At 41.9% G+C, this 24,292-nt stretch overlaps 1 protein-coding gene across 6 annotated transcripts in view; it reads right to left on the reverse strand.

Moving 5' to 3' along the window:
• The window catches only part of pcdh9 (protocadherin 9), a 197,363-nt gene extending 173,466 nt beyond the window's left edge, over positions 1 to 23,897 (reverse strand). For 4 of the 6 annotated variants that reach the window (XM_076730613.1, XM_076730595.1, XM_076730579.1 and 1 more), the window contains exons 1-2: positions 23,143 to 23,891; positions 19,513 to 22,658 (exon numbers count right to left, since the gene is read on the reverse strand). In XM_076730613.1, coding sequence (XP_076586728.1) covers positions 19,513 to 22,548 — 3,036 coding nt within the window. In that variant the 5' untranslated portion in view covers positions 22,549 to 22,658; positions 23,143 to 23,891. Of the gene's footprint in view, positions 1 to 19,512; positions 22,659 to 23,142 lie in introns of all 6 variants that reach the window. The other 2 variants (XM_076730587.1, XM_076730603.1) reach the window with 2 other exon arrangements.
• Positions 23,898 to 24,292: the final 395 nt, after the last annotated feature.

A 24,292-nucleotide genomic window follows, 5' to 3' on the forward strand; every position in this document is an offset into this window, starting at 1 on the left:
CCTATACTTTACAGCCTGCTCACCGGAAGAGTGATAATGTGTTTCATCTTCAGATCAGTGGCATGCATTTCCTCTGGACCTTCAAACATGGTTGCCTAGTTTATTTTCATTTCATGTCAAAGAAAAGTAATATTTACAATGTACTCCCGTTACTTTGCTATAAGTGGGGCTGTAAAGTGTTATTATCGATTAATTCATTATAGAAAAAAATAACACATAAAAGAAATGAACACAGATTAATCGTACTCTTCGACGCCTCTTGACCCTGTATGTCGCTGAACATACAACCGCCCACAGTAGCTTTGTGAACATGACACAAGCAGATGACAAACTTGCCCCCCCCCCCCCCCCGATGGATCTGTTGATAGGAGCACGGTTCTGAGCAGTTTTTACAGGAGGGAATTTTTGTACCGTCGGAACAGTTAAAGCCTGAAATATCACCTCAATGCAGAACACTGAGCAGTGAGTTCAGAGGTCACAGCTAGCACAGCCCCTGATGCCACAACGAGCATCTAGTCTCATCAAGCCACACTTGAATAGGTGTTCAGACACAACTGAGTAAGTCTACCTGTGGCAGACTATATGTGTGATTAATTTACATTAATTAATCACAAAGCATGTAATTAATTAGATTTTTTTTAATCGTTTGACAGCCCTGGTTATAAGTATGAAAAATGTGTTTTCCTGAGTGATGCAACTTCATGCTGCATATTTTTTAAAGGGGAAATTTTGAAAGTGCATTTTACTTATTCAAGAACTGCTCAGGCCTTAGAAACCTTTAAATCATTGCTGAAGACCCACCTCTTCTCATTTGCATTCAGTTTGAGTTGAGCTTGGCACCTTGGCTTTATCTAATGTTGAGCGATAACTTCTTTATTCTTATTTGCTTTTTATTTTCATATGCATATTTAAGCCTGTTCAGCACTTTGGTCAAATGTTCTGTACAAATAAACATTGACTTGATTTGACTTAAAGTCATGTATAACGTGTTAATTTAAAATTCCTGCTGATGTTTAAGCACAAAGAGGGCAGTAAGCAATAGAGAAAAAAATCTCATTGCAGATGCTAATTAGAAACAGTAAGACATTGATAAGGAGAACCAAATTATGGAGGATGGCTGTGTGTGCTTTATGTACAATAAAGAGGTTTCCTGCTGGGTCATATGCAATTGAAATAGTAGATATAAATCATCCCTTTAATCAGTGCAAAGGTATCTGTGAGGGTCACCTCGCTAAATCTTTCCATGAAGCAAGACTACAGGTTATCTGTGTCGAATTAAACACTTTTATAAAGGCATCCTCCAACTGAGGCAAGGCAAAGAAAGCAGTTGTGCAATTGTGAGACCTCTTGAAAGGTTTTATTGTTCCAATCTTAATCGTTTGTGCCGTCTTATACCTCAGGAGTCATGAAAGCCTTGAGCTTGTAAGGAAGTCCTGCAGCATTTCGGCAGGACTTCTTTACAAGCTGAGAGGAGTGAATCACCAAGGCAATGCAGATAATACAATAGATAGCACGAAATACACTCTGTGACATATGGACATGAAGTAGCTCAGCTGAGATAGTCTGAATACGAGGAGGTAAGCCAAACAAACAGATTGCACATGAATGACAATGAGGCAGAAAATTGGTGAGAGCGGCAACAGACAACAGCAGAAGACTGAGAAGCAATATTGCATGAGGGCTTTAAAATATGCAGGTAGGTTGTGAAGTAGGTTGTGAGCGTTCTGGTTGCTGCCGCCGCCATCCTGCAAGCACACTGACATATCCTCCATACCCTCTGTCTGTCTTTCTCTTTGCCCCTTGCTCTCATTCGCTCATAAAGCCACAGAAATAAAGAGAGAGGATGGACAGAATGACAGAGTGGGCAATAGAGGTTAATGGATGAATTTCCCAGCATCTTTTGCCTCAGCCTCTGACCATCTGCCTCTCTGGCAATAGCCTCAGCTCTCGTGAGGTTAAACTCTAAATTGGCAGTCGCTAAGCGGCCACTTAGAGAGGAAGGTTCAGGTGGGTAAAATCAAATAGTTATACACTGTGTTATACACTTCACGTAAGTGCATATTGAAAACAAGAGGAGAAGAAAATGTGGAATGCTGCTAAATTGGGACACTGAAACGTTGCCTTCCAACAAACAGGGATGGAGAGAGGGGTGAGGTGAAAGCAAATTGACAGGCAGATGGTGAATGATGAAAATTGAGAAATAAATTAGAGAGCAAAATGAGAAATACATAGGAAGGACTGAAATACAGGCGTAAAAGACAGAAGATTGAGGAAGGAGAATGGAGTGAGTGGAGCAGCAGGGAAGAAATGGAGAGGAAAATATGGGCATGAAAATTAGAAATCAAGAGAGAGAGACATGAAGAGAGGGACAGAATACAAGGGCAAGAAGAAAAAAACTGAAATACAATAATGGCAAAAAGGCTTATTCTTTGTCGTCGGATGGCAAAAAAAATACACGTATGTAAAGAGGAGCTTGTCTCTGAGGTAGCCTGTGGTCTCGTCCCTGCACTCAAGCTGAGATGGAAAATGAATAGTGACAGAGAGAGAACGGGGGAAGAAGGGGAAAAAGAAAACAAATGTCAGGCTAGTATTAAGTCACAATCTTAAGCCAACCCTCTCATCTCACACCACACAGACAGGCGCTCTCCAGAAAACCTAATAACTAGGATAGGAGGTCCACAATAGCCTGTTTTAATTAGATTTCTCAGTGCTGATTTTTGTTATGCTAAACAGCAAGGTAAGGCTAAGACGTGGTGACATTTCTGGGGTGGTGTTTAGTTTCATTAGCAATGTGTGGCAACAACAGGCAGATTTACAACTGGACTGCCACCCAGAGATTGGGCACTGGTCCCACATTCTCATGGTTACCCCACATTCAGCCTGGCATCCTAAAATGCCACCCTCTCATTTTCTCTCCCTGTCTCAGTCGCACAGACAAATGCAGCCTCGCACACACAATAATAGGCATGAGGGACAATCTTGTATTTGACACAGAAGCCCAACATTAATACCAGAGCACAAAAGATGTCAGCAGTGGTTTCAATAGTCAAAAATATCTTGTGGAAATGTATGCTATTGACTGAAAACAGATTGATTTCGTGCAGAATGAAGCCTGTTTCGTCTTCCTGTGTCTATGTGGGAGCACGTATTTGCATGTGTGTGTGTGTGTGTGTGTGTGTGTGTGTGTGTGTGTGTGTGTGTGTGTGTGTGTGTGTTCGTTGGCCTGGCAGCAGCTCCTCAGAAAGTAGGACTGAGAGCCTGTTACAGCAGTCCCAGTGTGTGGCCTCCCTTGGCACACAAACACAAATTAGCTGAGGGACGACTGCTGTGGCAGAAAGCTTCTCTGCAGACAAAATCTCTTAATATTCTTTCCAAGTCCATTACGGCCTCAAGAGATTGGCCGGGATTGATTGTTTGTGCTTGATATTACCAGGGCCTTCAAGGCCAGATCCTCGGCGAAAATTAGAGATGGCATTTGGTGAAGCCTAAGGAATTGAAAAAAAAAAACAAAATACAAACCTGTGCATCGTTATCATCTGCTCAATGGGGAAGGATGGAGGAAGGCTTCATGTAATTAGCAAAAACTTGTTGCCATTTTTTTTTTAGCTTTAGGCTTCATTGACAATCTGACTGGTTTTCCAAGTCAGTGACTTCTATCTATCTATCTATCTATCTATCTATCTATCTATCTATCTATCTGTCTAGATGTATTGCTATGTTTTCTGGCAAGAGTTTTTCCAGTCAATTATTCAATTAAGGCAGTGACCTCTCCACACCCCCTCCACACACACACATCACTCACATGCACATGCACGAAAAGAAGAAAGGATTCCTTCTTGTGAAGCTGCGATGCCGCCGCGCAGGTGCAGAATAGAAAGCTCTGGCATCAAATGATGCTTTATATTTTTCCTTTTAAACTGATGGAGTCTAAAGGATTCACATATCAATTATAAAGAAGACAAATCAATCTTTTAATCATAAGAGGAAAATGTGGCTGGTTTCAAATTATATTCTTGTCATCATTTTATTTCACAAATTGCACTAAAATATGGTGAGCATTCTAAAAATAGAATTTCAAGTAGTCCTTTGTGGCTATCATGAATAAATTGGCTACTTAGGCTTACATTGGATCAGAATCAGCTGATCATTGAAATCTTCACTTTTCAGGATAAAACGACCCTGCTTTGACAAACAAGAATGAGAGCCTACAGCAACGCTAGCAGCTGTGGGAGGCTGTGCTTAGAGGTGTGCTATGAGCTAAATGCTAACATCAGTATGCTCATATACAGTACTCACAGTGCAGGCAGATGTTTAAAAGGTATAATGGATGTTAAGCATTATAGTTTTATTGTGTTAGCATGCTAACATTTGGTAATTATCACAAAAAGCAAATAACAGCTGATTGCAGCAGGTATTCGGTCATACACCATAGTACTGAACAAATGATAGTTTTGACCTGGTGATGGCGCTAGATGAAGCATAAAGGGATCATTGATTACAATTCATCACTCAGGAAGACATGAATGTCTGTGCTACATTTGATGGCAATCTATCCGATACTTCACACTTCAGACCACAAATGTCAACCTGGCAGCACTAGTGGAAAAGTCAGAGGCACCATGGGAATCTGTGCCAAAGTTAATATCACAAATATCAAATATTACAAATATCAATCTGCCCAGTAGTTGTAGAGATATTTAACTAAAAGCCAAAAATGTCAATCTGCTGGTCGCCCTAGTGGAAAAGTCAGGGAATCACCAAAGTCAGTAGGATTCGACCTCAGGGGAGCTTCAGCGTCTGTGCAAAATGCCATCGCGAACCATCTGGATAAAAGTGGTGGACCCACTAACATCGCACGTGTGAAGTGTAATATTTATAGTGTAATATTTCTCACATGTCCATGAGCCCACATCATGGGATTTGATCCATGTGCCTATGTCATGTGATTTGATCATATGTGGTCTGCTGTTTTCCATATGATAAAGTCACATGTGCTATATTGGAAATACTGGTCTTTTGATCATACTTTACCGGGACAGTCCTATGCTAAGAGTCAGCATACAGTGAAGCGATCAGAACGTGTCAGCAGAAAGACGTACTGAGGATAGATACAGTGATATGAATGGCAGCTGATAGGTCTTCACTGTCTGGGTTAGCGTCAACGTTACGGCTGGTCTTAATGTTAGAAATCAGGTCAGTTTAGGGTCACATGGGCTTTGGAAATACAGCTAATAGGCAAGTGACATATATAGAATGGGTTAACCAGAGTACAACAGCCTGTTTGATAATAGGAGGTGACCAAGATAGGACTGTAGGAAAGACACATTAATAATAGAATATGTGTGTGTGCTCATGCAAAAAACAACAAGTGACAAACTGACCCTTGCTTGCATTGCATTTGGTCTCGCGCTGAGCAGTCAACACTCTATATGTCTTCATGACATTTCATAAAACAAGAAAACAGTTCTGCCAATACAGTGAGTTAATTTCCGGTACGGGCCCCTTTTCTTTTCAAGGAAAGATATTTGTGTCTCTCCACTGAAATAAGACACAGAAAGGCAGAGCAATGCCAGCAAGAGAATTGATCTTGATTCCAAAAAGCAAAGTTTGCTTATATATATGTAAAATCCCAAACTATTGACACAAGATTTTTTTTTTTTTTTTTTTTTTAAGAAAAATGTATTTTAGCATTCAGTAATATTCATTATACTGAATAAATATATGTTTTGCAGTGCAGACATCACAAGCACATTGTCCCAGTAAAATACATCTTGCATTGGACAGAATAATGGATGCTTTAGAGAGTACATGACCATTACTAATCAATAATGTCCTTCGCTGTCCACAGGACAGACAAGGCCCCAAACTGTGTGTTCCTAATCACAAAGTAAACACAAGATCAAAGAACATGCTTCTCTGAGATATTAATCAGTCCAATCTGCCCAGTGTGTTGCTTTAAATCCCCTCTGTCCTGCTCTGGTTATGAATATTATCCCAGAGGCTGGGCTATTAATAAGTGGACAGACACACACACATACACACACACACACACACACACACACACACATTCACAGAGGCATATACTTCCTACTGTGAAGATATGGACCAGAACAAGACAGCCACTGATCTCTATGGGTGAACAGCTTAGAGCAGTGTTAAATGAGTGTTGAGGGAATAAAGTCCCATCATCACCACATCAATACACACACGCGCGCGCACACACACACACACACACACACACACACACACACACGCACACATACACACGTGCACCATTCATGGGGGATTCCATGTCATGCATGGCCTAGGGCAACCACAGTCCAAAGTCTGTGGCTGTGAAGGAACCTCATTGTTCCCCGGACAGAGGCTGGGTCGGTTTCTGGGACACTGAAACACCCCTCCAAGCATGTAGCGGGGGTCACATGTCACATGACAGACGGAGCCACAGCTTTGTAGAGGGGAAGGGGGGGAAATAGGGGCAAACAAGGAGCTGTGGTGTCAAAGCCAGTCATAGCTACGAGTCACTCACGGTACTGTCTCACACCCTTCGGCAAATTTGAACTTAAATTTTGATGTTTAAATGAATAGATAATTTTCATTCCACAACAACCGTAATAAATCTGATGGCAAAGTCCACTCCAGCTAACAGAGAAACTCCTGTAATGAAATGGTGTTCTATATTAGTTTCCTGCAATGACGCTAAGTGGGATAAAAAAAAATCTGCGGGCAGACAACCGAGGCAGACAAATCAACAGAGTGGATAAAGTTTCCCTTCCTTCGTATCTGAGCTTGAATTAGAGCCTTCTTGTATATGTTACAGTAAAAGTTGCAGCCCTCAAAAGAACATCCTCTTCTACTTTTTGCATGGCAAATGTTCTCCTCCTTGCTCTGGTACTGGAGCTCTGCCTTCTGAATGTCACAACTGAAAGCAGTCATAAAGCTCATACATTAAAAAAAGAAGTTTCCTGGAAAAGCAGTTGTGGCAGGAAATAGAAAATAAATCTGGGTGCATATACCCATTATCAGGCCACGTTATCGTCAGAGGGGAGTCTGTGGAGAGAGAGGAAACCAGACTGGGTCTCTATGTGCGCCGTAAGATAGGGGAAACCAATTTTCACCTCCTTCCTCCTCATCCCCAACACACTACTTGATTCAGCCCTCGCTAACTCTGCACAACCAGGACTAAATCATTTCATCTAAATAAGCTAGCCAAATGTTTTACACCTCTGCATATTACTGAGTGGCGATAAGGTGCTGGTTCACCATTCCGTGCAAAGCATCTCTTCTTTCCTTTTTTTGTCCGCTCCATGGCCCTGACAAAGATGAGCAGGACTGTAAGCTGCAGGCGAGGGCTGCAGAGATAGAAAAGTGCAAAAATAAGGGCTGAGAGTATTTTAAAACCCTGCCATTTCTTATACCCTCGACGATAAAACAACAGACAAGCCATATTTTATGTTTGCGTTAAATATTCCCATGTGCGGCACCTCTATGACAGCTTATTCTCGGGCAGATTTATCACAACCCTTATCTGCTCAACTCACTAGACAAAGGCAAGGCACTCAGCTTACACTGTAGCGTGCTGATGCCTGAGGCACAAGACAAAGCATACAATCAATACAAATCTGCAGTCTATACATTGAACAGGGGTGCGTTGACACACATCCTTCCAGCAGCCATACATCACAACTTCTTATCTAATTAGCTCCCTGAAGAGCATTATACATCTACTAATTCACTCATATCTCTCATTGTACTCTCCACCAGAGAAAATCATATGCCATCCACGCTGCGTGTTGTTGTTCTTTGTTGTTGTGATGAAGGGAATCTATTAATGATGTAGTACAGATTTAAGGAAATATATAATTAGTCTTAACATCAATTAATCAATGTGCTTCATCAAGTTCACTGTGGGAAATAATTTATACTTAATTCTATGATCTGCCATAGTTGAAACAGGAGGATCAAACCTCTCCTGATGATAAGACTAAAGCTCTCATCTGGAACAAGAGATGCCCGCTGGAGTTATTTTGTTAACATTAAATGTTTGACCAACGCTTTCTGTGCAGAATTAGTTTTATTTTGAAGTTAAAGGGCACACAGTCCCTCTCAGATTTACTGCCAAAGGAACAAATCTGGAAAGTGCCACCGTATGATCAGATGGGGTCACAAGGCTTCCTGTATGACTGTATTTGTGGAAGCAAAGCTGTTCATAATGTCATAATGTTGTATGTCAAAATGTCCCTTTTATTTCCATGTTGTTCATTACTATGTGCTTAAATGTAAATCCCTCAAAATCCCCATAAAATCATATTTATGCTTTTATTCTTAGTCTAATGTGCTTCCTGTAAGAATCCATTTGGAACCAACTACCAAGTCTACTAAGGACGATGTCTCAGTATCATATTTATCTGCTTAAGAGGCTCAGAAGCAGCAGTTAAATTTCAAGTCTCTGTCAAAACATCGTACAGGGGAGAGGCATAAAGCTCAAGGCATGTCTCTTTCTCTTGGTATTAGTTTTTTAAAATTCATCCACAGTAGGTTCGCTCAGCACAAACGTTGGTCTCCTGGAATATCCTGCCCCACACTTACAAAGGTCCACACACCTACACCTGGAAGCAGCCCAGTACAACAACAGTCTTATCCACTGAGCGACCCCACTAGAGTAAGTGTGGGTTAAGTGCCTTGCTTAAGGGCACCTCAGTGGTGGTTTCTCCTCCCCAGTCTAATTTATCGTGCCTGTCCAAAGACTGACCTGGCAACCTTTCGGTCAGTAGTTCACGTCTGTAACCTTAAGGCCACTTTCGCTTTCTTTTCGTATGTGCGGCTGTATGCATATGTCAGTCTGTCTTTGAAGCAAAAGGGAAATAGAAAAATAACATTTGCCTGAGGCTCCCACTGGTGTGACCACTACAGCTTCATTCAATTAAATTTTTTATACATATATTACAGTGGATGGGCATTTTCTTCCACGCAGCATCACCGCATGGCTCACTACAGTCCTGAAGGATTCTGGGCTGTTAAGGGTGAAAATGAAAATAGTTTCCTCTTTGTCTAGAGTCAAATACATTAGGGGATTCAATCTGAGAAATGCACTCACCTCTCTTCATTTTTCCTCCCAAAAGGGAAAATGTGAACGACTAGATAATGGTTAAGGAAAGATTACACCGGAGGAAACCGTCAGTGGGACTAGACCACACTGTCACTGGAGGGAAATATGACAGCGTGTGCATCATTCAGCAGAAGAAATGTAAAAAAAAAAAAAAAAAAAACCCACATGGCTCAAACTCTTGGGCCCTCTTCAAGTGTCTGACTGATCCTGATTTTAATTCAGTGCAATGGCATGGGGCAGATGACTAATTTAGAGAAGCTCCCAGCCAACGCTCTATGTTCAAAAAGCAGCTGTCAATTCAAGGAGAGATATGAGAATGTAGCATATGTAAGCATATTCAGTGAAGTCAGTGTGTTTGCTGAAAACTAAAGATAGCTTTTCAGCCCACTTTGACAGATATATCTCATTAGAGACTCCTGATCTCCTGTTGTTCTGGCTATCCCTGCATTTATCTCACCTTACCTCAAAGTTAGCAAACTAACCATCGCTCTACTTGCACATTCTTGAAAGAAAAACAGGCTTAATGTGTGCTTTACCATGACTTTTCTTTGTAGTTTCTTTAATGCATAGTTTAAGAGTTTGATATTATAATATCTACTGTAAATTCCATATTAATCATAAGGTTTGCAACATGTATTTACAGTACCTGCTTCTATTATATTAAGTATTACTTTGAGCATAAAGTCAGGATGTTGTTTTTTTTAATAACAATGTCTTAAAATCATTGTAATGCTGCTACCAATCTCAACTTTAACCTCTTGACTTCAGTCCTTTGTGAGCACAGAGGAGTTGCACTTTACAAACACATACTCATTTCTATAAAAATGCTATTCCCACACAGGCTTTTATGACTGCAAAGGGTGTGATGCTACCGTGTGGCAAAGAGAAGGCGATCCTCTCAGAGGGGCTTTTTCATTTGCAGTTTTAATCTTTTCAGCACATTAGAGGTCTCTACGGTGTCTCAGCAGAGTTCAATAATATTTCCAAATGTGTGCAGTTACAGATTTTATTCTAATGCAAATAAACGGAGGGAGCCTACACACTGTCCCCAAATTTGCAGTTACATACGTTAACTTCCGAGTGAACAGAAGCAGAATATAACCAAGGACATGAACTCCACTACTGTGCAATTTTTTATGCTACTTCATATTTAACTACACTGCAGAGGCAAAATATTTAAATTTTTCTATTTATTTGACACTTAGTTACATCTACAACTTAAGATTTTACAAAGCATGTACACGACTTACAAAATGAACAATAAACTTTTTGAAGGCAGGACTTTTACTTCTAACGGAGTATTTATACCTTGTTGTATTTCTAGAGTCTGCATACTTCTTCAACCTCTGTAAGTGGATCATATGTTTGACCACCTAAGGGTCATCAATCAGTCACCTTTATTGACTTACTATGCATACCAGCGCTTAATGGCTATGCATAATGAAACAAGGGCCGCTTTGAGGACACTGCCGGTGGAGGACCGAGGACAGAATTAGTCTGGTTTCTGTCCAAACAAGGTTAAAAAGGCATGTGACATCATCCCTGCGTGGATAATTACGCTCTGTCATGCGCACTCAGTTTCATGATGACAAAGTTGTGTAACAGAATAACGTGAACGCAGAGGTTTAGAAATCTGCTGAAAAGCCTGTGTATGCATATTGCTGTGCACACACAGGCTTTCTGTGTAACATCCACACAGTATTTAATGCATCTGGTCCTTGGAGTGGTTTAGTTTAAATCCACTGTGTTTGTCTCGTGTGTTATCTGCTAATTGCTTCCTCATTTGCAAAACTTATATGTTGCATTTTACCACTACCACGTTAATTGAAGAAATCCTTTGTTTTTTAGGACTGACTATTCATATCCTTTCACTAACCAGACTACGCGTATGGAGGTCACATCTGAGACCATCTCTGACATTGCCTGCCAGCGAATACAGTCTGTGCAGGGCCAGAGAAAGCAAACCCGCCGCAGCAAATTCACCACATTCAAAGATAGCAAAGCATTTTCAAAGATCCATGTTATCTCCAGTCTTCCCATCCCACATGGATTCCACACAATTTGGAAATCTGGCCACATGAGATTGGGAGACAGACAACATATTCTGATAAAATGTTCAGAGATGCAATACTAGCACTGCCATCTCTTCCCTTTTATTCTTGGGAAAGGACAGGCGATATGATTACACTTTGGGTCAGAAGTCAGGTTTCAAATTCCAGTCAGAAAGTGCACAGAGCTTTTTGAAAGTGACCGTATAGATGAGGTCAAACTTTAAAGCCTATATTTATTTATTTATCCTCTTTTTTTTCCTCACTCAAATGAAGAGTAAGCTCGCTCTGCTGCTGGCTTTAAAACGGAGTGGACAGATTAAGCTGAGTTAGGCCTACTTTCCATAGATGTGTTGGCGTGGCACTTTGAAATCCACACTCCCTCCCTCCCTCTCTCTTTCTGCAAAGACCAGTTAAGAGGTGACACATCTACTGTATACTTCTTACACCGGAAGGTAGCTGGAGATTAACGAATGAAAGCGTCACTATAAAAAGTCAGCTCTTGCAAAAAAAAAAAAAAAAGAAAAAAAAAAGAAAAACATTGTTGAAACAGGCTTTCTTTTCCTTAACACTTCATAGATAGCCACAATATGTAATACATTTTGAGTTTGTTATGATGGTGCTGGTGGTGGCGATGATGAAGGTGATGATGGCGTTAAGAAATTCTTGATATTACTGGACACACAAGATTGACATTCAGTTTTTACGGTGCAGGTTTTTGCAGTTAATTTCCTGTTAAAGAGCTACTTGGTGTTCACACCTAATGTAATTAAGTCTGTTCAGTTACACCTGCCTCACCAATCAGGATGAAACCTTAACAGGATTAATGGTGAAGGAGTGAAGACACAACAGAAATGTCCAGGAGAGGAGCACTTTAGGACTTCAGATACCATCATAAAGAGGATTTGGTTCTTTGACACTATGTGAGACAGCTGTCCTCATTTAGCTCACAGTCCATCTGATCACAGCCACACGGTATATTTTAGACTTACTTCCAAACAAAATTCTACATTTTTTTTCAACCTGTCTTCAAATAATCACACCTTCATGTGTCCACGGACGGAGTTTTTGGTCGTTGTCATGATTCTTCCTGTCCTGACTCCACATTTCGGCCGCGTGTCAGTGATTTTGTCTGCCTCCTTTCAAATATTCAGTCAAACCAGAAAATCTGTTTGTTCCTTAAAATACACGAGTTGGCATCACAATCAGCTGGAGCACTTCTTTGTGGGCAAAAACTGTTTCACACATGGTAGCTTGACTGAAACGTATCCCAGTTTAGACACATCACAAAAGGAGACCAAACGGACGAATTAAAAACAAGAAAGGAATGAGCTCTTTGAAACATTTATTATGAAATTATAAAGGTAGAATAGCACTGTTCAAATAAAGCTTTTAAAAACAGAATAGGAGTTGCAGTGTACTGAATAACTGGCAGAGTTTATTTCAGATGTAATTAATGTATACCCAGCAATGAAAAAAGGAAAAGTAGAAAGCAGGGCAAATAAATAAAGCAAAAGTAAAATAAAACAAGTCCATTATTGTTTATCACAGCACATTAGGCAAGATTACCAGGAGTTCAATTTACATGAAACATCTCATATATACAAGAAAGATTTACATCGATGAGGGTTACAGAGTCTTTGTGAGCTATGGGGCCCAGTGGCAAAGCAGTCAATGGCAGTCACATTTCAAGTCAAGTGTGGCTCTTTGCTTGAGGGTTTTTTTTTTTTTTTGGCTGGCAATGCCATTATCACAACTATTAGTCCAGACACTGGCACACGCTAGTGACAGAGCAGCGGCCTGTGTGTCACTTGACACAACAACCCAATGACAAGGACGCGTCTCCCTCTGGGTTTGTCATGTCAGGACGTACAGCACCACTTTGCCCATCTTTTACACACAAACACCCCCCACCCCAGCTCTCTCTGATACTACAGGGAGAGAGGATCGTAACAGGAAGAAAGTGGGGCTACGTGCTGAACACAAAGCACCCTCATCTGTCACAAATGATCAGAACACAAAGGTGAACACACCCTTGGTGATTTAACATTGCATGTAACGGCGCTGACCCCGAAAAAACATGGGTGAAAGGTGTGGGCTGGAGACAGGGAAGATAAGGAGTGGGTGGAGGGGCCAAGTGAGGAGTGGAGAGGAGAGATGGGTTGTTGGGGTGGGGGGGGGGGCATTCAAACAATGAAGTAGCATCATAACTTCATCTTTTTATATCATTTTTTTTCTTTTTTTGTAGACAAGCAAGTAGTCAAGAAACATTTTCTTCCACCCTCTACTCTTATATTTAAGGAAAATTTGAGAATTCAGTTGAGGTGTCGATACTGTAAGTGTTTTAAGCTGCAGTTTATCTTTTTCTCATCATGCAGTGTTAAAAAAAAATATGAAGCTAGTATGTCAACTTGATTGATTGCCTCAGAAAAATGGGAAATGTGTTTTGTTGATTAGCGAAAACATGGAGATGAATTAAGTAATGACAGTCCCACAAAAGCCACAATGACTCTGGCTTTTGTGCATGCAAAACAGTCAGCTTCACAAAGCAAACCCCCTCAAGACTGATCATCAATCAATGTGCTTTGAGAAATTGAAGAAATGGATGATGAATTGGAGATGAATGGGTTCCCAGCCAGACGTGATGGACAAACAACAACAAAAAAAAAAAACACACAAATGCACACACACGTTAAGATCTTTTGATACGTGACAATATCCGTCATTATCAAAACTGAATGTATACATTTCACAGAATAAAACAGAGTGATGATGAGGAGATGTGTCTCAACAAATGTATGAAAATGGATCAAACAGAAATGAAAATTAACAAAATGCTCACAAAAAATCAAATGTAATTCCTGGTAATTTGCCATCATCTGTGTTTTGGCAATCCTGTCTCTGGCAATTATACACAACAAAGAAAAATAAAGAAAAATAAACGGCTATAAATAAATAAATATATTAAAAATCAGTAGCACTTCATTCTTCTCAACAGCGGAAAAATAAAAACATATAAATGAACTCTGCAGTTCAGCCAGTGTACCAACAGGGAGCTTTGATTTATTTTGTTGTTTTGAGCAGACAAAACTGGATCCCCCTTGGGGCAATAATCTACTCTGGTAGTACTCACACCCACTACCTTAGTATAGCCCACAATCCATTTCATTTCCTTTTACCCACCTAGACATAGAGGACATGACAAGTTTTTTAAAGAAATACAAAGTTGTCTGCCGTAAAGAGCCCTGCAAATCCTCCACTGATGATTTAAAGCTTTGATAGAAACTTCACTCACAGACTTATTGGCTTACGATCTCCTGATAGCTACATTTGCTTTGAGGATCTGCTACATTTTACTCAATAAGAGAATGCAGTGCAGGTTATTCTTCTTGCATCTACCAGTAGTTCCCTCCATCATTAAACTGATGTTGGCAACAGACCCAAATGTAGATTACAGAGAATGTGCTCAAAGATTTGGTTTGTCTTTATAGCTGTGTATCCAGCTGAAACACTTATTCATACGCGCAGAAACGATGAGATTGTATAAGTATTTTCAGGAAAAAAAATGTAATCCACTGGAACATCTCCAGTCAAAAGTGTCATGGGCATGTGCAGTATAAGAGATCACAAACAAAGAATCCCATAGAAGTGACAGGATAGCTGAGGAGAAGGATGTATGATCAGTCGGCAACAATCACTGGCCTCTCTCCATCTTCCTCTTTCATGCCGCCAAACTCTGTGTCAGCACAACCCAGAAGATATTGCAACAGACTTTTCCCCTCAGGTGCAACATTGTCATAGTTCATTAATCTTCTCAAACTTCTCCTACTGCCATCAGCCCCCGTACGTACTACTAATCCCCTTATTAATGTGGCAAATGAACCTGCACAAGAAGGACGACTCCCCCAAGGCTCCATAATTACAATGGTCTGTACAAACTCCTGTTTGCATAGAATGTCCATTCATTAAATGTACTGACAAGACAACACCAGGAATAGTCTGTGAAAGATTCCCTTTTCCTCCTCACAGGCTTGTCTTTCATCCTGCACTTTAACCTGAATACTACATCCACTGTAACGTTTAATGGACTGCTCACTTCTCGTGACTGATACTGTAATACAAGTCTGTTTGTATTGCAGTGGTCACAACAAGAAGGGAGATGATATGTGAGTCAGACGCAGACGGAAAAACTGGACAAAATTGAAAACAGAAGTCTCCAGAGTTATTTTGATTAAGTCAACCTAAGATGCATATGTTGTCAGTTGTTCTATATGTGCTGTAGCAAGAGTGAAGCTGCATAAAAGGGAGCTTTTAGACTGTTTCCCTAGAGCTACGGCAGGATCTGTGCTGCAGGAAAACACATCAGAGCAGTGTGGGATAACTGAACTGTAGGTACACGCTTTCTTTCAGTGCTTGCATCTTTTCCGCCATGCAAGAAAAACACTAATAACCCACAGCAATAAAGCCTTTTTGCACACGTGTTCAGCCCACATGGTTGCACGACTGAAAGCCCTATATAAGGCCCTTAATTGTGCATCCTTACACATAATGTATATTACCATAAAAAGCAAAGGGAAAGAGAGCACATCTTGGTTATGTGCAAAAACCACACATTAATCTACACCTGCTTGCTAAGTGAACGGACCATAAACAGCCTTATTTTCACATTCACCATGGGATTTGTTTAAGCTAAATGGTGATGTTTAAAAACCTAGAATGTGGACTGTAATTGATTTAGCACGATTTTTCATACACCATAGCGGTGACTACTTCCAAACCCTGCACCCTGAGTCAAACCGTGTTCAACGTGTCTATAACATGATCTGGGGATCTAATGTGCAGTACATGGCTACAACGCATGGCCGCTGGGCCCATGTTATGTTGGTGAACCACATCTACTGTATGTGTCCCCTTAAGACTACCGAAAGGAAAGAAAGTAAGGCTGATGGTGAAACGGCTATGATTATACTTGGTTTCTTAGATGCTTGTGTTGCCTTGTGAAACTAGGACAGTGTTTTCATGCTTTTTTCCTCAGTGTTGTTTACACTAATGCAGGTCCCTGGAGGGTAAATAATAAGTGGGGGGAAAAGAAAGGAAAGGAAAGGATTGCTCCTATTGCTATCAGCAAAGTTTGGGATCTCTATAAAGCTGATTCCACTCAGCGTCTGTCTGTGACTGCTGTAGATTTCCAGTCCCTATGTTCTAAATTCTCTGAGAGGAAGACGCTAGTGAAACCGTCATGCTTTGCTCTTCCTCTCTGCCTGCTTGTTTATCAATTTCCTTTAAGATTCCGTATTTATTGATCAGTGCTGACATTGCATAGAAGTGACTCTTGAGAACTGGAACAAAATGGCTTTTCAATTCTCTGAGAGAAGGTCAATTTTAAAAGCCATTCCCCTCAGCTTTGGACATTTCTTTCAGTTAAACGTCCCCTTTCACTTAATCGCTTGTTTCATGTCATTGTCAGGCAGTAATATGAGATTGATCGTGGTTTGTTACTCAAAAGGAAACAATGGAAATGCTAAACTTCATCATTCTATCTTATATGTGATGCATTCTATGGCACAAACTGAACTTATTATCAATGTAAGGCATCAAAGCGTATTTTAAAACAGCAAAGGTACTGGGTAATAACTTTAAATTGTATTTTTATTATCTATGCATGTATAGAAATCTTTTAATAATGCAGTTCTTATCTTTTTCCAACGCAGTTCTACTTTGCAGGAAATATGATATGATAATCCAACAATATTACCTTTTGGATATACTGTCTGTTTAAACATTCACTGAAACGTAATTGGTATTCTTTCAGCTTTTTTTTTTTTCTTTACAGCTGATCTCCTCTCTGTTTTCACTCAATGCTTGGGTAGAATTTAAAAAGGAATGGGACACACTGGATGACCATCTGCTTATCAATGCTCATGTAATGGAGATGACATTCACATGTCAATGCAAATGGTTGCACTGTGCAAAACAATCAAAATTTGCCTGTAATTGATAACGTACCCTGCTTTATCCACTAAGACAGTCAGCGCAGTCCAATCATTTTAACCACAATCAATAACTGCCATTTAACCTCAAATCTGAAGAAGGATCTTTATCAGGGAGATGTTTTGGACTGAGAATCAACCAGATACGCCTGAAGAGTCTTCATTATAGATCTCCAAAGATAGATACTAGCTAATAGTGGAGAGGTAGAAAATTACTTTTTCTTTTAATAATAAGGAAATGAGATAAGAAAGTGTACCCTTGTGTGAAGTCCAATATATTAGCGCATATTTATTTGAGCAATTCATAGGTTTTGCTGAAGGGAAGGTTGTCGCACTTTGCCTGGACTTTTTATGGCAAAGGGTTTCGTCTGAATCTAAACAATGTTGCTCGATCAAAAAATAACTAAACACAGATTTGATTATGAATTTGTGATCACAAGTTCTGAAAACGGGCCACAGTGTAAAATGAAGAAGGTTAGATTGGCAAGACTCAGCTGAACTGAACTGCTTTGTGTCATTTCAGAGTGAACAGAAAGTAGAAATAGACTGAGGCACAACGTGAGGTCAGTTTCAACCCTCAGCTTCTGTAAGGATTAGATTTATGCTATGCACAAGTCCATAAAAGAATCTTGTTTGTACACAACATTTCAGAGAAACACGTGTGAGCAAATGTGTCTGCAGCAATACATTATTTATATTATTGACGGCACTATATGGAACACACTGGCTCTGTTTGTGTGCCTCTTTGAATCATTTGTCAGAGTTATTGATTCCAATAAATCTTGTATGGAACTCTTGGATGACTGAGCGAATCAATGGAGTTGTGCTTAAAGTATAGTGTCATATCTCATGTGTCCTCCTCTAGCGTTGAGTCCCCACCGACGCCACCATCACCCATTTCATCGCCTTGTCTCATCTCTCTGTCACACACGCCACCAACCACACACACACACACACACACACACACACACACACACACACACACACACACACCAGCGGTGCCTGGCCAATAACGCCAAACTGAATGCCTCTTTTGACTGCTACCTCTCACACAGAAACACATTAAATGCAACCCCAGATGCAGTGACCCGGAGGTATGCATCGATAGGAGTCACACAGTGTCACCCCTGTAATTCCACTCTCTCTTCCGGATAGATCTTATCACTCACATCTCTAACTGCCATTATCAATCTTCCCTGTGCAGCCTCTACATCATTAGGCAAGAGTATTTCACTAAGAACACCAACACAGGTTTCACTCCCTTCTTCTCCTCCCTTGCATTTATAAGTCCACTGCAGGCTGGCATAGTGCCAGGCTGTGCCGTGCAGCGCAACACTGCCACCTAAAGGTTCAGTACCACCACCAGTCAAGCCTGACCCACTGACAACACTTTCACTTTGCCTCCCTTTCTCCCTCTGCACGCTCTCTCTTCCCTCTTCTCTGCTGCTCCCTGTATTTGTCCACGTGTGTTCCATTAGATTAGAACTGTGTGTTGTGTAGTGCTGCTTTATTAGCAGAAAAATTAATAAGGCTTTGATAAAAAGCAGCATGGATTACGTTGAAATTTGAGGCTCATTATTGGCTAATCCTTTTTGAATTGGATGTGTATCAAGTTCCAGACAAGCTTCACTCAGTTCGCTAGTGTGCTTTGAGAGGAGGCATTTAATTCAAGCTTAGATGATGTGGCAAAGCCTACAGTGACATTCACAATACCACCGCAGCAGGCTAATTATTGACTGTTGTTATTGCTGCAGGTGTTGAAAAGGTCTTTTGTGATATTACAATACACACCAAAAACAAAGAAACAAACAAAAAAACATGAATACACTCAGAGTTTCATGAGAGAGGTGAAAAGTCAGCTAAGTTTTTGAAGAATGTGTGCAGCATTTATCTGGGATGAAAACACTAATCTGAGTAGATAGGCAAGAAAAAAATGTTTCTTTCACAAAGAACATTGAGTCACAATTAATGTTATGTTGGTACATTTTACCAGTGATCTAACCTGGGTGCTGAATAGACAAAATAAGGCAAGGCAATCACTCACCCACTTGCATTTTGTTAAATATGAATTAAATAGATATTAATGACAAAACATCAGTCTATAATTATTCGCCCAAAGGTATGCATGTGACTGTTGAGTCCACGGTCAACTCCTTCACTTAGCAGTTGTTCAAGTTACTTTTTTTTTTTTTTCTTTTCAAAGTTTGAGAAACAGTGGAACTTGCTGAAGCGGTATGTCTCCTGTACTCTTGTCTGTTGCTTCACAGTAACTTAAGAAGAGTCTCTAATCTAGACTGGCACTTCAGCACTGTGGAACAGGGCAGTTATAGGCAGTACTTATAGACCAGTAAAAGTGCTCTTTTACCTGCTGTCTGGTGTGCATGGGCCCCTTCGTCTTGAACCCTCCTTGGGAACTGCACTCTGAGGCACTGAAGTGGTCGGAGCTCGTGGAGGACCTCTTGGAAAGGGTGTCACAACCCCCAACAAATGTGTTATCCAATGGGAGCTCCTGAATCACGTGATGCTTCTTCACCGAGACCGGCGTGTCGGCCTTGAGGTGGAAGGCCGATTGCGGCGAGGCGGACTTGTAGTGCCGGGCCAGGTCTGGGCTGCTCGGTTTGAAGGTTGTGGTAGGTGTGGCATTCCAATCAAAGCGTCCAATCCCTTGCTCGTCCAGCTCGGTGGGCAGGCTGATGGTTCCATTGATTGGCTCGTGGGCAGGGTCGTCAGGTTTGTTCCCCTCGATGGTGACAAAGTTGAGCAAGGAGCTTTTGGGGGATTTCCTTTTCTTGCGCTTTTTCTTCTTGTTCTGCTTGTTCTCTGTGTTGGGCGACATCCACTCAGCCCCTTGTTTTTTCCTCTGTGCAGCTTTAAACCTGGAAGCATGGCGGCAGCGCAGCAGCACAGTGACAAAGATGACAATAATCACCACTAGGGCGCCGGTAACAAAGGCGATCATTATGGTTAAATAGTCACCACTTTGATAAGTTTCACTGCTTTCACCAATGTTTCGGTCAATTGGGGTCTCCATGGTGCGGCGGATGAGATCATAGATGAGGGTTGAGTTGCCCACAGTGTCATTGACATAAAGAAACACCAGCACCAGAGTATGCAGAGATTTGGGATATCCCAGGTCACTGATATTGACCACTAATCTGTGTAAGCCTATGTCAGTCACTGCTGGTTTTTCCTCCAGAGTAATATTCCCCGTGACAGGGTCAATTCTGAACAGACCTTTGTTGTTCCCACTCACAATGGTATATTTCAGTTCTGCATTCATCCCCGTGTCACCATCCACAGCAAACACTTCTGCTACCACAGATCCTGGGATAGAGGAGAGAGGAACGAGCTTGAAAGAGGTGTTGGAGGGGGGGTAGATGACGATGGGGGTGTTGTCATTCACGTCGATGACATTGATGGTCACCTTGGCAGCTGAGGAGCAAGGAGGCCTGCCGCTGTCCACAGCCCTGACATCAAAAGTGTAGGAGCTCTGTTGCTCCCGATCAAATGACACATTAGATTTTATCACCCCAGAGTAAGGATCCAGTATAAAGTTCTCATTGTCATTCAATATGGAAAGAGAAACAGCAGCATTCTCTCCAGCATCTGAATCTGTGACAGTTATCACCCCCACAGTGCTGTATTTAGGAAGATTCTCAGACACAAAGAACTGAAAGTGGTTATGTGTGAACTTAGGGTTGTTATCATTTTCATCCAGCACAGTTACAATGACAGCTGCCTGCGTTTGCAGAGGGGGTGTCCCATTATCTCTTGCCGTTACAGTGAAAAGAAACCTGTCCTGATCCTCCCGGTCAAAAACCCTGGATGCTGTCAGGACCCCCGTTTTGCGGTCAAGATCAAAGAATGACGCATTCGGTCCAAGCTGATAAACTATCTCTGCGTTTTTCCCACTGTCCTCATCGGTGGCGCTGAGAGTAGTGAGGAACAGGTCGCGTTTGTTGTTTTCCATAACAGCCAGCTCAATAACTGGCTGAGTAAAAATAGGCGGGTTGTCATTCTCATCCTCCAGCCTCACTCTTACCAAGGCAGTCTGATTCAAGCTTGGTTTTCCAGAGTCAGACGCTACAATTTTAAAGTTGTACTCCTTAGTCCCTTCATAGTCGAGCAGCGCTGATGTCTCTAGCAGATACTGGTTGTCGTACACAGCTTTGAGATGGAAGGGCACATCCTTCTCTATGAAACAGATGACCTTGCCGTTGATGTCAGTGTCTTTGTCTGACACTGTGATCAGAGCTATCTTGGTATTGATAGGATCCTTCTCTGACAGGAAAACAGTGCCATTAATGGGACTGATTATGTATCTCAGGTCTATATTAGGTGGATTGTCATTAACGTCAGTCACATTTATGGTAACAGTAGCTCTGGCAGGACTAGAGCTGCCATCACTGGCTAGAACAGAGAGCTTATGAATAGCAGTCTCCTCTCTGTCCAGAGGCCTCTGCACCGTAATTAGGCCAGATGTTGTATTTAATGCAAAGAGTCTTTTTGTAGCAGGTGACACCTGAGTCCCAAATACATAACGTATCTCTGCATTTGCCCCTATGTCTGCATCTGTGGCCTGAAGCTGCACAACAGATGTGCCAATAGGGGAGTTCTCTGGTATATGCACCTCTATCTGACCCTCTTTAAACACCGGTCTGTTGTCATTGACATCTGTTACTGTAACTTGGAGAATAGCAGTGCTGGATTTCTGCGGACTGCCGCCGTCCTCCACTTTGATCTTCATCACATACGTATCCTTCTGCTCTCTGTCCAGATTCTGCTGCACAATGAGCTGGGGCCACTTCTCCCCCTCAGGCGTTTCCACTATATCTAAGCCGAAGGCACTTTGCCCGTTGATCAGCTCATATTTGTGGACACTGTTGGGGCCAGTGTCTGGGTCAGTGGCAGAAGGAATGGCGAAGCGGCTGTTAATGAGCGTGTTCTCCGGGATGGAGATGTTGATCACAGGGGACGGGAACATGGGGGCATTATCATTCGTGTCTTTGACAATTATTTTGATCTTAATCAGCCTGAAATAATCATTAGGCAGGATGACCACTTCAATTTCAAAGGAGCACTCGCTGTCCTCAAACGAGGGACCGGGGCACAACTTCTCCCTGTCGATTCGGTTTGATGTTGTGAATATCTCGCCAGTGCTGCTCAGAACGCGGACTAGCGGGTTGTCTCCTGCTTTGGAGACAAGCCGGTACACCAGATTAGCACTTGCTCCAGTGGCAGCATTTGTATGGGAAATGTTTAGGTCCTTTGGTATGTTTCCAATGAGGACATTTTCTTGCAACTCCTCTCTGATGGGGTAGATTAACTCTTGGGCTATTGAAGGATCGAGCCATACACAGGCAAGCAGGGCTCCCAACAGGTAATAGTCTTTTAGATCCATGACAGTAAATGTGTTTCCAGCCTTCAGAACTCAAAGCTTTCTTTCTATGCAGCGCTGTCACAGGCAGTGACTCCCTTGTGTGTGATGGCAGGAATCTTCCACGGACAAACCTACGAATACATGACAGTTTCTTTTCAGCAAAGTAACTTTGCCACGAACATAAATATATTTAACAACCCCCCTCCCTCTCCTCTCCACAATTAGCTGTTTTGTCAACTTTCATTCATTTTAAACAACTCACTGTTAAATCTACACAAAGGGCCTTAATCAACAATTCATAGTAGAAGAAAAAAAAATCAACAAAAACACTGCAGCAGCAGCAGCTGTTAGGCAGCCATTCATGTCTGTTGCTCCCTTTCTAAATCCTCCACATTTTATGGTCACTGAGAATTTCCAGCGCCTCAAACCCCCATGGTCACAAAACTTCACAACACATTACGCAGTCTTATTAATTTTACACGTAAATTGCCAGAATTAAAGAGCTGTGTGTGGGCTCCTAAACGAATGAATACGCTTCAATGAAGCCTACAAATTAAGCCCAGTCAGATTTGGAATTCTTAGTGGGCATCTGAGACCTATTCTTATCGTACATACCCAAATCCGTTACAGCGCAGGAGGAAAACTGGAGTGTGTCAGCTCATAGTCTTCTCATCCAGTGCCTGCGAGCTTATTCGGGTAAAGATATCCTTCTCAGTCTGATCTAGCTTTGGGTCCAGGAAAGAGAGAGAGAGAAAAATAATAATCGCCCCGCAGGAGTAATCAGACTCTAGCACAGGTTTTGGGTAAAAGCAGCTGGTCGCACAAACCGGGGTAAATTAGACGCTGCATATGTCGCAGTTTCGTTTCCCCCATTTAACTTCAGGAATGGACAGGATCTAATTGCGCGACCTGCGGTGACTGCGGTGATCAGCGTCGCTCTCCAGCAGACACAGCCAGGTGGTCAGTGGTTTGTGGTGTCTTCCATTAGAGCGGGTCCCGAAATCAAATCTCATCTCCCGTACGCGTCCCGAGAAAACCGGCGTTTTGTCCCCCCCTCCGGCTACCTGTTAAGGTGAAAGCGCCGACGAGGTGAACGCAAGAGGAGACGCTCATGTCCCGTCATGTTTCAAGTTCACGGCGCACCATCAATAGTCAGCCGGCGTAGACACAAGGTTAAAACAAAAAAAAATCATGAAGGCATTTATGCCCAAAAAAAGAAAAGAAAGAAAAAAAGAAATCTCAGAGTCGATCCCACTTGGAAATACCAGCCTCGATATAAAGGCTGTTCAGTGTGACACCGATGCGCAGCGTGTATGTGCCGTTTATCCTTGCACTCTCACTCCCAGAGCAGAATATCTTGCACTAACTCTGTGTAAACCCATAGGAGGGGTGGTGAAGTACACCACACCGAGCGCCCCCCCACCCCCTCCCACCCCACCCCGCCGACCCTCGTCATTGGACACCGCCCCTCTCTCTCAGTGGCGTCGACAGCCCGAGCAGCAACAGGATTGGCCCGAAGTCACGTCACTTAATGCGGACCCAGTGTTGTCCGCGGCGAGATGCTCCGTGAAGATGCTGCAGGCTGCAGAGACGCTTAACCAAAACCCCGAGGCTGGAGGGGCATGGTGATGACGACGACGACGATGATGATGAAGCTGCTGGTGCTGCTGATGATAATGTAGAAAAAAAAAACTGTCTGTCCTGTAGCTTTTACACTGTGGAGGATTATATAAAGGCAGATAGCAGTCATTGTCTCTAAAGGGAC

Source organism: Chaetodon auriga, chromosome 1 (assembly GCF_051107435.1).
Source record: "Chaetodon auriga isolate fChaAug3 chromosome 1, fChaAug3.hap1, whole genome shotgun sequence".
Classification (NCBI taxonomy): domain Eukaryota; kingdom Metazoa; phylum Chordata; class Actinopteri; order Chaetodontiformes; family Chaetodontidae; genus Chaetodon; species Chaetodon auriga.